The 14021-nt window shown below is 41.2% G+C and overlaps 1 protein-coding gene across 6 annotated transcripts in view; it reads left to right on the forward strand.

The window, feature by feature from the left end:
* Positions 1 to 13677, forward strand: part of LOC129839435 (cytoplasmic phosphatidylinositol transfer protein 1-like) — a 75018-nt gene extending 61341 nt beyond the window's left edge. For 3 of the 6 annotated variants that reach the window (XM_055906891.1, XM_055906890.1, XM_055906893.1), the window contains 5 exons: positions 1150 to 1233; positions 2732 to 2830; positions 6108 to 6263; positions 6385 to 6448; positions 8371 to 13677. In XM_055906891.1, the coding sequence (XP_055762866.1) occupies positions 1150 to 1233; positions 2732 to 2830; positions 6108 to 6263; positions 6385 to 6448; positions 8371 to 8729 (762 nt within the window). In that variant the 3' untranslated portion in view covers positions 8730 to 13677. Of the gene's footprint in view, positions 1 to 1149; positions 1234 to 2731; positions 2831 to 6107; positions 6264 to 6384; positions 6449 to 7913; positions 8051 to 8370 lie in introns of all 6 variants that reach the window. The other 3 variants (XM_055906894.1, XM_055906895.1, XM_055906892.1) reach the window with 3 other exon arrangements.
* Positions 13678 to 14021: the final 344 nt, after the last annotated feature.

Genomic DNA, 14021 nt, shown 5'->3' on the forward strand with positions numbered 1-14021 from the left:
ACCGAGCCTAGCTCTCTCACACACACACCTCTAGCTCCTAAGATGGAAACAGAGCATGGTTAATGCTGTGTTTCCATCTTTTCCCTGTGGCTCGCTCTGTCTGTCTGTCTGTCTCTGTCTGTCTGTTAGACCCATAGGCGGAAATCCCAGGGGGGACGGGGGGGACACGACCCCCCCATCCTGGGGAAAATATGATTTGTCCCCCCCAATATATCACTGTAAACATAACTATGTAATTTCAATAATATTAATAATACGCAATGAAAGCACTTGTGCTGATTATAGACACTTAATAGCGCGTTTTTAAATTTCACAAGATTGCGACCCCCCCGCCCTTTGCCTCACAATGATTTGATCCACTGCCAGTTCTTTAGCTGGCAAGGTAATAGAGGGTTCGTATCTACTGTCCGAAAGGCACTCAATGTACGTAACTGACGTGAGGTAATCCAGTCAATCGCGCTTTAGCAATGTATATATTTTTTTCATGTTGCAGGGTTCACACACTAGCTGAATTTGCAGAGCTAGCGCGCAAACTAAAGCAAACATTAACTATCAAGCTAGCTAGTACCTATTCCATTTATGTGGCGTCGTCAAAGATGGAATATTTGCTATCGTCAGTTTATTCCAAGATTAGCATGCAGCTGTAGTGCTTCAAAGTCCGTGTGATAAGGTTAGCAATAAACTGAAGTCCAAACTGAACAAAACTACACTCTCTTATACCATTGTCTTAAATATATTTAATGGTCTCGTTGCAAAAGCTAAATTGTCGCTAGTGAATTTTTTATTTTTTTCACCTTTAACCAGGTAGCAAAGATTATAGCAAACACCACAGAAACGGAATTGGTGCTCGCTAGCTTTGCAAATTCAGCTATTGTTGGAAGCCTGCCAATATGAAACAAACTATGTTAAAATTTCAAAACGTTGCAGCATGTGTTGTGTAAATGTGTGTGTGCAGCTAGACCGGTCAGCCAGCCAGCCAGGTAAAAAAATGTCAGAAAAAAGTAAAAAGACGGACATCAGAGTATTTTTCAGTACACCAAAACGCAAAGTAAGAACTCTAGTAGCCTAATATCTCAAAGACCAGTTGATAAAATGTTCATAAGAAAGAAGTGAAATGCTAATGGAAATATTTCACAATGATGTCATTAGGCAGAGCAGGCAACAGATGGCACACAGACAGCAGAGCTGGGGACAGATATGCAGGGACAGACTGGCAGAGACAGGGAGTCTCAGGTAAGTTTGTTGAGTCTTTGTTTGGCAACATTATGAAAGGTTCTCAATTTTTTTGATTTGTAAAATAGGGACATAATTGGAAAATGCCATGAATACCCCCACTCTCAATTTAAACTGGTGACTGAACCAAGATTTGTTTAAGGCAATGGTATTGCTGTTGTGATTAATTGTGTAGTTTTGGGTACCGGTAGTTAGGAGTACAGCAAACACCTTATTTCTTTTCTAGTAGACAGACTGTGAGTCAGTGAGGGTGGTGAAAGGGAAAGATCCAAGGAGAGAGACTTGAGGACAGTGTCACAGCCACGGCAGGACCAGGTGTCACCCTTGTTGCCAGCAGCACCAGTATAGGGGACAGTGGCACAGCATCGTCCAGTTACCTCAGTGATGACACAAAACCATATCAGCCACACCCACAATTTATAGAACCGCAAACTCTTGCAAACGTTTCAAGAGAGAGGAACACTGCACTGATAAGGAACATTGCTATAACTATTATTATTAGTAGTATTATAATGATTTAAACAAGTTGGGACAACCCTTCAGTTAACTACTGTACCTAACAATTATCCAGTAGTAGTGATTATGGTCCCTCAATATACATTTAACATATTACAACATAGTCTATGTGTTACAGCACTACTTTTGGTGTCCCCCTCAGGAATTGATCCTGAGAAAATTTCATGTAATTGTCCCCTCCAAGGTTGATATCAGATTTTTGCCCCTGGTTAGACCCCCCCCCCCCCCTTAAAAGATTTAGATGCACTGTTGTAAAGTGGCTGTTCCACTGGATGTCATAAGGTGAATGCACCAATTTGTAAGTCGCTCTGGATAAGAGCGTCTGCTAAATGACTTAAATGTAATGTAAATCTCTGTCTCTGTCTCTGTCTGTCTCTGTCTGTCTCTGTCTGTCTCTGTCTGTCTCTGTCTGTCTGTCTGTCTGTCGAACTGGAGATAATGACAGTGAGAATACTGTATAGTGGACGTCAATCAACAGCAAGCTTAGAGCTCTCCCTTCTGGCTGCGTTGCACAACGACGTGTCCCTGCAGTAGCCTAGTGGAGCAGCTCAGTTTAAGAGGTCCATAATCAAAGATCTAAGATCAGGGCCTGTATGGATCAAGTGTCTCAGAGTAGGAGTGCTGATCTAGGATCACCCCCCCCCCCCCCCCCCCCCCCCCCCCCCCCCCCGTCCATGTAATCTTATTCATAATGATCTAAAAGGCTAAACTGTTCCTGGATCAGCACTATGAGATGCTTAGTGAATATGGGCAATGATAAATCAAATATCTGACCCCGTGGATATTCTGACCACTGGCTGAAATAGAATGGACAATGACTAGCTTCCGTCAAATAACAAACAGGGCCTCGAATGATAACCATGGAGATTTGGGAGGCACAATCAACATCAGTGAGCTGTGTAGTTTTGCGAAGAGGATATTGTTGATGCCCGAAGCCATAGATAACTAACTGTACCTCCTGGGAATTTTTGTCTATTTTCAGATCTTCTCAGACAGTGACAATAAAGACCAGGAAAGGGAAGTGTGTTTTGTGGATATCGCCTACGACGAGATCCCTGAGAGATACTATAAAGAGTCTGAGGTGAGTCTGTCTGTGTGTGTGGTTTCATTAGAGGTAATCGGGGGGGGGGGTTATTATTAGGGGTTATTAGGGGTTATTGCAGCCGAGGCAGGCTGTCTCTCTGTAGTCAAACACTGGTACTTGGAGTCTTATTATTAGTCTGAAAATAGAACCAGCAACATGATTCAGACATAACAATGACAGTGGATACAAGGACATTTACCGATACTCAGTAATACTCAAAGATACAGTGATACGACAGACGGACACCATTTCAGTCTATTGGTTTTAGTGGTCGACGATTAATCGGCATGGCCGATTTTAATTAGGGCCGATTTTTTAAATTTTCATGACAATCGGTAATCAGCTTTTTTGGACACCGATTACATTGCATTCCACGAGGAAACGGCGTGGCAGGCTGACCACGTGTTACGCGAGTGCAGCAAGGAGCCAAGGTAAGTTGCTAACTAGTGTTAAACTTACCTTTTTATTTTAAAAAAACAATCAATCTTCACGAGTTAACTACACATGGTTGATATTACTAGGTTAACTAGCTTGTCCTGCGTTGCATATAATCAATGCAGTGCCTGATAATTTATCATCGGATCACAGCCTACTTCGCCAAACGGGTGATGTTTTAACAAAAGCGCATTCGTGAAGAAAGCACAATCATAGCACGAATGTACAGTTGAAGTCGGAGGTTTTACATACACCTTAGCCAAATACATTTAAACTCAGTTTCACAATTCCTGACATTTAATCCTAGTCAAAATTCCCTGTCTTAGGTCAGTTAGGATCACCGATTTATTTTAAGAATGTGAAATGTCAGAATAATAGTAGAGAATTATTTATTTCAGCTTTTATTTCTTTCATCACATTCCCAGTGGGTCAGAAGTTTACATACACTCAATTAGTATTTGGTAGCATTGCCTTTAAATTGGTTAACTTGGGTCAAACGTTTCGGGTCGCCTTCCACAAGCTTCCCACAATAAGTTGGGTGAATTTTGGTCCATTCCTCCTGACAGAGCTGGTGTAACTGAGTCACATTTGTAGGCCTCTGCTCACGCTTTTTCAGTTTTCTATAGGATTGAGCTCAGGGCTTTGTGATGGCCACTCTAATACCTTGACTTTGTTGTCCTTAAGCCATTTTGCCACAACTTTGGAAGTATACTTGGGGTCACTTTCCATTTGGCAGACCCATTTGCGACTAAGCTTTAACTTCCTGACTGATGTCTTCAGATGGAATTTTCTGGAATTTTCCAAGCTGTTTAAAAAGGCAGTCAACTTAGTGTATGTAAACTTCTGCTACCAACAACAACTAACACAGTGCATTTTCTCTCTCACTCACACTCACACTCACACTCACACTCACTCTCACTCTCACTCTCACTCTCACTCTCACACTCACACTCACACTCACACTCACACTCACACTCACACTCACACTCACACTCACACTCACACTCACACTCACACTCACATTCACTCACAGAACACTGGCTTTTATATCTTCAGGTGGCAATAGTAATTAGAGTCAGCTGCTTCTTGACGAGGGGGCGGGGTCAGCTCTCCAATTAGCCATTGAGTCGAACTCAGGAAGCTATCTCTTTAAACACACACACTCAAATACAAAAGCTACAACACAGAAACTGGGGAACGTAACAGATGTCCTAACCGACTTGCCATAACTGTAGTTTTTTAACATGAAATTTTTGGAGTGGTTGAAAAACGAGTTTTAATGACTCCAACCTAAGTGTATGTAAACTTCCAACTTCAACTGTACCTAACCATAAACATCAATGCCTTTCTTAAAATCAATACATAGAAGTATATTTTTTTTCAACCTGCATATTTAGTTAAAAGAAATTCATGTTAGCAGGCAATATTAACTAGGGAAATTGTGTCACTTCTCTTGTGTTTATTGCACGCAGAGTCAAGGTATATGCAACAGTTTGGGCCGCCTGGCTCGTTGCAACTAATTTGCCAGAATTATACGTAATTCTGACATAACATTGAAGGTTGTGCAATGTAACAGGTATATTTAGAATTATGGATGCCACCCGTTAGATAAAATACGGAACGGTTCTGTATTTCACTGAAAGAATAAACGTTTTGTTTTCGAAATTATAGTTTCCGGATTTGACCATATTAATGACCAAAGGCTCATATTTCTGTGTTTATTATATTATAATTAAGTCTATGATTTGATAGAGCAGTCTGACTGAGCGGTGGTAGGCAGCAGCAGGCTTGTAAACATTCATTCAAACTTTACTGCGTTTGCCAGCAGCTCTTAGCAATGCTTGAATCACAGCGCTGTTTATGACTTCAAGCCTATCAACTCCTGAGATTAGGCTGGCAATACTAGAGTGCCTATTAAAACATCCAGTAGTCGCAGGTATATGAAATACAAATGGTATAGAGAGAAATAGTCAATGCGTCAAAATTCCTATTATAACTACAACCTAAAACTTCTTACCTGGAATATTGAAGACTCATGTTAAAAGGAACCACCAGCTTTCATATGTTCTCATGTTCTGAGCAAGGAACTTAAACGTTAGCTTTTTAACATGGCACATATTGCACTTTTACTTTCTTCTCCAACACTGTGTTTTTGCATTATTTAAACCAAATTGAGCATGTTTCATTATTTATTTGAGACTAAATAGATTTTATTTATGTATTATATTAAGTTAAAATAATTGTTTTATTGTTCATTCAGTATTGTTGTAATTGTCATTATAACAAATATATATTTAATCGTTATCGGCTTTTTTTGGTCCTCCAATAATTGTTATTGGTATTGAAAAATCATAATCGGTCGACCTATAATTGGTTTTGTCCTAAGTATCCTAGTCATCCAAATATTCCAAACTATTTTATTGGGTTGGAATTTGATTCAAATAAGTTTAAATTTAGTTATATTCCCGAATTGAGTTTGTATTGTAGGTAAACCCACGATACACTGCGCAATACAGCTCTGACCAGATAATGCTAAGCTAACTCTAGCATCACCTTCTAATTCTCTCCCCATACACCTCTTCCATATCTAATTTTCAGTGTTGTAAATTAGCATGTTAGCATATAGCATCTGTGTAAGTATAGTTAGACTGTTGAATATAGTAGATGCAGTAAGCGGTGGTTGAATGATAAATTAGGGAATTAGGGAAAAATCTCTGGAAGCAAGGATTCCTATTTAACGTTAGCGTTCTATTTGTAGCTTCACCATAATGTATTTCTCTCAGGGCGCAGAGGTTTGGATTAATTACTGAGATCTATGTGTGTGTGTCCACACCAACAGGACCTGCGGTACTTCAAGTCAGAGAAGACATCGAGGGGCATGCTGCAGGAGGGCTGGAGGGACACCCAGGAGCCCATCATGTGCTCCTACAAGCTGGTCACCGTCAAGTTTGAGGTGTGGGGCCTGCAGACGCGCGTGGAGCAGTTTGTACACAAGGTCAGAGGTCACTCACACACACAAATAGCAGCCACTTACTCCATAGATAGTGCTGGTTAATTTTTGTAGAACTGCTCTGAGATCAGTGTTCCCTGACCCCCTCTATTGTCTCTCCCTATAGGTGGTGCGTGACGTGCTGCTTCTAGGCCACAGGCAGGCTTTTGCCTGGGTGGATGAGTGGATCGGTAGGTCCTCTCACTAACTAATCACTGGGTAGTGTTCAGTAGGGCAATTAATTCTTATGTGTTGAAAGTTAAAATGAATGAGTGCTACTTATTGGACAAGACTAGGTTGTCCCTTCCAGTTTTTATTCTGTACCTAATGAAGATGGCCCAAGTTAAACACTGGGACCTATGAAGTCACTCTTTCCTTAGAATGTCATCAATAAGATTTGACTCCTTTTGGGGGCTACGTGGTTACTGTTGATGCCGTCTCAAATCTACTGTCTGTATCATTGTGTGTTATAGAAGTAAATAAGGCATGTGAAACCGTTAACAGCATCCAATTCCCCATCACTGCATCTAACCCTGCTCCATCTTACGCGCTGGCTGACCTCTCTGAAATCAATAACCCAACTTAGAACACATACCCTAGAGGGCAGATTCAAAGCCCAGTCCTGGACTGAGAAGCAAGCTCAATTGACATAATCTGTGTCTGGGAAAATCGCCCCTAGAAGTACTGTCATGTCCAGGGTTGATCTGTGTTCACTAGCTCACTACTTCAGTCATACACAGACAGCCCCTGGACTGCAGTTCCTTCCATGTTTGTCTGTAAAACCAATTCCTGCAATTCTGTATTGGCGTTCAATCAAACAGTATCCCTCCTTGTACACTGGTCTGTTTCTTCTCGAGTCCGAAATATTTTTCATTCTTGTTGGCATCTAGGCTTGTACGATGTCTATAGTGAACACAACTGGCTGAATTTGCTACAATTTCCTCAAGAGAATAGCAATTGCTGAAAATATCGGGTGATATTACACACAAGATATTGCACTCGTTGAATCATGACAGTTGTGTGTATGTGGGTCGTGACTGCATGGCAATGAGAGCAGCAGCAGTAATACTAGCAGGACTCTTATTAGCGCTTAGCTTTTTCCATGGCTGCAGGGTAAGTCCATAACAAGCCATTACTGCTGTAATGGGACACTGCTACTCACTCTCTCCCTTCTCCTCTACCTCTGGGGGGGGGGGATATAACTTTCCCTCCTATGCACTATTTGGATGATTCCCCCTCACCCAAATCCTCCTGACGTATTTGGGATGATGTTCTTTGGGAATGTATTTTTTGCGGTGATGTTCCCAACCCTTCACGTCTGACTCTGAGGGTTCTGGATCATTTACTCTCCCTCTCCTTTCCCTTCTCCCTCTATCCCTCCCTTTCTTCATCTTCATAACCCGGCTTTGGCCTGACTAGCTTTCTCCTCTCGACGCCAACTCTTTTCGGTCGTGGGAAGCTAGCTCTGCCCTCTCCACCTCCTATTGATTGTGCTTGAACTTCGACCTTTCGGCCCCTCCCAAAAGCACTAATCACCACCCAGCGCTCTCTACTCACTCACGGCGTGCCCCTCCTCACTTAACCCCTCTACCTTCGTCTTGAGCTTCCTAACGGGACGACGCCAACATCTCGACCTCCTTCCTTCCTTCTTTGCAGATATGAACTTGGATGACGTGCGGGAATACGAGAAAAGTATGCATGAACAAACCAACATTAAAGTTTGCCATGAGCAGCAAGAGCATTCCACAAACTCCCCATCACTGGATGACATAGAGATTCATGACAAAGCCAGCGTATGTGTCGTTTCATTTCCTCTTGTTCTGTTTCATATTGACGTGCTCTGTTGTTCGTGTTGACGTGACTCGGGAGGTAACCAATCACTCTGTTTCTATGCGAAGTGGTTCTTGCGAGCTTTATAGTTGTTTCTATATCGGGAAAACATTAAGTAAAAAATATTCACAACTTGAGAAAAATATAAAATTACTTTTGATTTGAACATGTTTGGTCATTTTGATTATGACATAACTAGTAGTGTGACGGCAGGCTAAGATTAGAAAGAAGCGTTAGCGTGCTTTGGAGTGCTGTCTCCCCCTCATTCTCTCTCTCCGTGCAGACATGACGATGGATGAGGTGAGAGAGTATGAGCGCACCATCCAGGAAGCCACCAACGAGAAGATCGGGATTTTCCCCCCGCCGATCTCCATCAGCGAGATGCCCCTGTCCTCCTGCACCCTCTCCGGCCCCGCCAGCGCCCCCACCACCCCCCTCTGCTCTGACGCGCCCGAGTTCCTCTCCGTCCCCAAGGACAGAGCCCGCAAGAAGTCCGCACCTGAGACCCTCACCCTGCCCGACGCCGCTGCCCAGAACCAGAGTGGAGTCCCCCAGGGCTCTATGCTGGTGCCGCTTCCAAATCAAAATCACTCCCCCTGGCCCTCCTCTGACTCTGACCAGGCTGAGTTAGGGGGGGAATAGGAAGATGTTCTTTTCCCCCATATGCCCTGCCACCTCACTGTCTTAGTAGCCCAGCAAGACTAGCCTCTACACCCTAGTGCCCAGTCCTCCAGGCCCAACTAACCATATCCCAGAGGTCAGTGCTTCTTACACATATCTCCAGAGGTCAAAGGTCTAACCACCAGTTTCCAATCTCCTACATCCTCAACAGAAGTCTGTTTTGTCAGCCTTCAATGGATGGCTTCCTGTCAGCTGTAAAAACCACCCAAGCTGTCCATCAAGAGAACATATCCACAAGGGGTTTTGTGTGCTGTCCTCAATTAGCGATCCCTGTGTTCGTCATAAAATATGTTATTGCCAAAAAGCCAAATGGATTCTCTTTTTTTTTAATATATATATCCGGTCAGCTGATAAACCTTATGTAATGTAAATGTAGTTGCCATAACAACATGAAATTAGAGAGACAATGATATTAATATTGTTTTGTTCACTTGAGTGAATGAACATCTTTCCATAGAATTCTCAGCCTACAAATATTAAAATATAATTTTGACCTTGAAATAAATCAACTTTTAAATGAACAAAATGGAAGTAGAAGTAATGTAGTATAGTTAGTTTTTGTAACTACATTGACTGACTAAAAAGACACCACCTTTCACCTGGACGGAGGAGAGACCATTCAAAACTGAACCCAGATCTGTGTGTGTTCATGTCTCTCCACTCCACACTCCATTTGAAACAGATGGAAGGTCAGTACATCCACAGAAAGAGATCCCGTCTCAGGTCTCCAGAGCTCTGCCTCAGCCCTCTTTAGGAAGGGCAGGGAACGTAACCATTCTCTCCCTGCTTTAAAACAATTTTTATACCTGCATCTATACTCGCCTGTCTACTTAACTAACCTTTGGAACGTTTACACAACATTAGATAAGCCATGATAAAATACATATTGGGCATCAAGTTTGACATTGGAGAGTGATGCAGTCAGTTTAATCAAATTGGTATAGTAACAGAACAGATATGTCTAGGAAAAAATGCCATTTGGGGGATATGCTGTAAATGTACAGTTGAAGTCGGAAGTTTACATACACCTTAGCCAAATACATTTAAACTCAGTTTTTCACAATTCCTGACATTTAATCCTGGTAAAAATTCCCTGTTTTAGGTCAGTTAGGATCACCACTTTATTTTAAGAATGTGAAATGTTAGAAGAATAGTAGAGTGATTTATTTCAGCTTTTATTTCTTTCATCACATTCCCAGTGGGTCAGAAGTTTACATACACTCAATTAGTATTTGGTAGAATTACCTTTAAATTGTTTAAAATTGGGTCAAACATTTCGGGTAGCCTTCCACAACCTTCCCACAAAAGGTTGGGTGAATTCTGGCCCATTCCTCCTGACAGAGCTGGTGTAACTGACTCAGGTTTGTAGGCCTCCTTGCTCGCACACGCTTTTTCAGTTCTGCCCACAAATTTTCTATAGTATTTAGGTCAGGGCTTTGTGATGGCCACTCCAATACCTTGACTTTGTTGTCCTTAAGCCATTTTGACACAACTTTGGAAGTATGCTTGGGGTCATTGTCCATTTGGAAGACCCATTTGTGACCAAGCTTTAACTTCCTGACTGATGTCTTGAGATGTTGCTTCAATATATCCACATAATTTTTCTTCCTCATGATGCCATCTGTTTTGTGAAGTGCACCAGTCCCTCCTGCAGCAGCCTTTCAGGTTATGTTGATATGGGACTTGTTTTACTGTGGATATAGATACTTTAGTACCGGTTTCCTCCAGCATCTTCACAGGGTCCTTTGCTGTTGTTCTGGGATTGATTTGCACTTTTCACACCAAAGTACGTTCATCTCTAGGAGACAGAACACGTCTCCTTCCTGAGCGGTATGATGGCTGCGTGTTCCCATGGTGTTTATACTTGTACAGATGAACGTGGTACCTTCAGGCAGTTGGAAATTGCTCCCAAGGATGAACCAGACTTGTGTAGGTCTACCATTTTTTTTTTTAGGTTTTGGCTGATTTCTTTTGATTTTCCCATGATGTCAAGCAAAGAGGCACTGAGTTTAATGGTAGGCCTTGAAAAATACATCCACAGGTACACTGCCAATTGACTCAAATTATGTCAATTAGCCTATCAGCAGCTTCTAAAGCCATGACATAATTTTCTGGAATTTTCCAAGCTGTTTCAAGGCGCAGTCAACTTAGTATATGTAAACTTCTGACCCACTGAATTGTGATACAGTGAAATAATCTGTCTGTAAACAATTGTTAGAAAACTAACCTGTGTCATGCACAAAGTGGATGTCCTAACCGACTTGCCATAACTATAGTTTGTTAACAAGAAATGTGTGGAGTGGTTGAAAAACTAGTTTTAAGGATTCCAACCTAAGTGTATGTAAACTTCCAACTTCAACTGTAAGTTAACATTGAGCACAGTGGAGTTGATAAGGAATTCCATGCTTGCGCAGGGCACTTGCTTCAACCTGGCCTTATTTTATGTACTTGATTATCTTTGTGTTGTGTGCATTGTGTTCTTAGGAATGCCGATAATGTTGCTTGCCAATGTTGGTACTGTACCAGTTTTGGTGGGCTCAAAGTTATTTTGAAGCAACGACGTTAGCGGCGGCCATCTTTTTTTCCTGCACTAGCCTCTCCACAGTGAGTCATCAGGAACTTTTGGGGGGAGGAAGAAACATTGAGGACAGAAGGTTTGTCTTTGTAATGTCCTAGCTACTGTTTTATACAATCACATAGATGCATAAAGGGGTCTCATATGCCGCATGAAGTGTTCACAAACATGTATACATATGTGAAGTATCTGTGTATATAAATTGCAGGATGTATTGTTGATGCGAAATTGTGGAGAAAGCAAATGTGACGTTGTCCTAGGCTCTGTAGTGTAATCGTTGTATAGTAAAGCAGAGTTTTAGCAGAGACAAACTGAGCATGTTCTGAGAAGACAACTCTCTACTCAGTGCCTCTGCATGCAAAAGTCTATATTGTCTCGTCTGTATACAAAATCCAAAACATTAAAATAAAGAAAAAACATCCCATTTTATTGTGGTGTTAAAGGGCAATTCCACCACTTTTCTACCTCATTTTCGTTATCTCCAGCACAATACCAGTGTCTACACATGTGAAAATGGTGCATTTCTACGTTTTGTAGAAAAATGTATAAGATGACATCAACCATTTTAAAAACGGTGACATTCGCGGTGACGCGGAGCAAGAAAATATCTTCCCTCTGGCTAGAAACTAGTTGCAGGTTTTGAAAATCAGTTTTTCTTACTTTTAATCCTACCCTGTGATGTCACCGAGAAGCATTTTCTTAGGACTTTTTATTTTTGCAACCACAGATCATAGAAACATGTAGACACCGATATGGTGCTGGAGATAATGAATATGAGTTTGAAAAATGGTGGATTTGCCCTTTTTAAGCCTGATATTCAATTTATTGCAATTTCAAAACATTGATTTGAAATACAGCTTCATGTTAGTTATTTTCATCAAAATGTACAAGATATTGAGAGAAATAGCTGAAGTTTGTAGTACCTGTTGACCATTGTTTTGTCCTAAAGGCGTCACATTGCATTACATATGTGGGCATTTGCATTTTGTGATGAGAGAACGAAATTAGCCGTTAACAAATGTACTGACTGTTATATCTCTGTTTTAGGGTTTAGTTGGACCAAAGTTATACATTTCTACTTGTTTGTCAAATATAGACCATTCTACAGTGTCTAAGCCCAAAATGTCTCCTCTTTACACAAGATGCTCACTATCATTCTAAACTGTACTTGTCTTTGCTGTTAAATTTCCTGTGGGATACATGTGTTAAATGATATTGACGATCAGGAATAAAAAAGATCCAGGGACATGTTTGAGTGCCAGTAAACTAAAGCCTATATCAAAACGAATGCAAAATGACAAGTATATTATTTTTCAGAGTGAAGGACTAGGTTTTGTAAATAGTGAACTATTTCATTTTCAGTTGCATGCTCCACATAAGTTCACGGAGACTTTGAGTGAGCATGAAACGTATGTGGAGCATGGAACAGAAAATGAAAGCGTGTACTATTTATAAAACCTTGTCCTTCACTCAGAAAAGTAACCAACTCTTGATATTACACTTGTCATTTTGCATTTGTTTTGAGAGCACAAAAGTTTGGTTTGAATCTAGAACATTTTAAGGTGCAATGTCCCATTGTTAGTATTCTTTATCGAGCTGTTGAAAAATCCACAGGAGAAAAGACCATTAACTACATGCTGTACATTACAACCCTATGAGCAAAATACATTTAAATGTCCTTTTTGGTTGAAAGTACTTTGAAAATACGTATTTTTCAACATATTGTATTCATTGTGAAAATATTTACTTTGAATTTGCGTCATCAACGTTCTGGTTGCTTTTTCCTACAGCTCTTTGACATAATGACACATTATCTATAAAAACAATATTTGAATCAATATATTTCTCTTTTTATCGGGGTGACTGTGTTTACTTTTTGAATTTATACAATGCTTCTTGACTCGGAGGTTGGTTTTCTGTTAGAACTCTCACAACTGCTGTAGTTTGATTTTGTGGCTTGCTGTATTTCAAATGGCATCTGTTCATTCTAAGAAAAGCACCAAGCTTTTGTTGTGTCCCTCCTGATGCGGCTTGCCAGGCTGTCGCGCTGTCTCCCTAGCTCTGGTCCAGGTTGTCACTGCTGCTTCCTGACACTGAGCCTCCTGAGCAGGACGAGCGTTAGCAATCCACACTAACACCCTGGACCAGAGCTACTCTCTCCCTATCTGAAGTGCCATCCTTGTTCGGCTACTGGAAGTCGCTCTGGGTTCTTCCACTGATTTATATTTGTTATATTTTTACTGCCCTCCTTGAAGTATATTTGGTTCTCCGTTGTAATTATTGTTTCACTTTTTTCTTAATTCTTGTAGTAAATAAAGTTTACTTGCTACTACACTTTGCCGTTGTCGATTGTCAGATGATGTGGTGCCTTTGAAAGTTTGTGTATGTGCGCGCGCGTGTAGGGGTTGGTGGGTGATTGCATGGGGGTTTGTGTGTGAGAGACTGAAAGATAAAGAGCAAGGGGAATGAACATTTTGATATATACACTACATGACCAAAAGTATATGGACACCTGCTCGTCGAACATCTCATTCCAAAATCATGGGCATTAATATGGAGTTGGTCCCCCCCTTTGCTGCTATAACAGCCTCTACTCTTCTGGGAAGGCTTTCCAATAAATGTTGGAACATCGCTGCGGGGACTTGCTTCCATTCAGCCACAAGAGCATTAGTCAGGTC

The sequence above is a fragment of the Salvelinus fontinalis genome, chromosome 40 (assembly GCF_029448725.1).
Source record: "Salvelinus fontinalis isolate EN_2023a chromosome 40, ASM2944872v1, whole genome shotgun sequence".
Classification (NCBI taxonomy): domain Eukaryota; kingdom Metazoa; phylum Chordata; class Actinopteri; order Salmoniformes; family Salmonidae; genus Salvelinus; species Salvelinus fontinalis.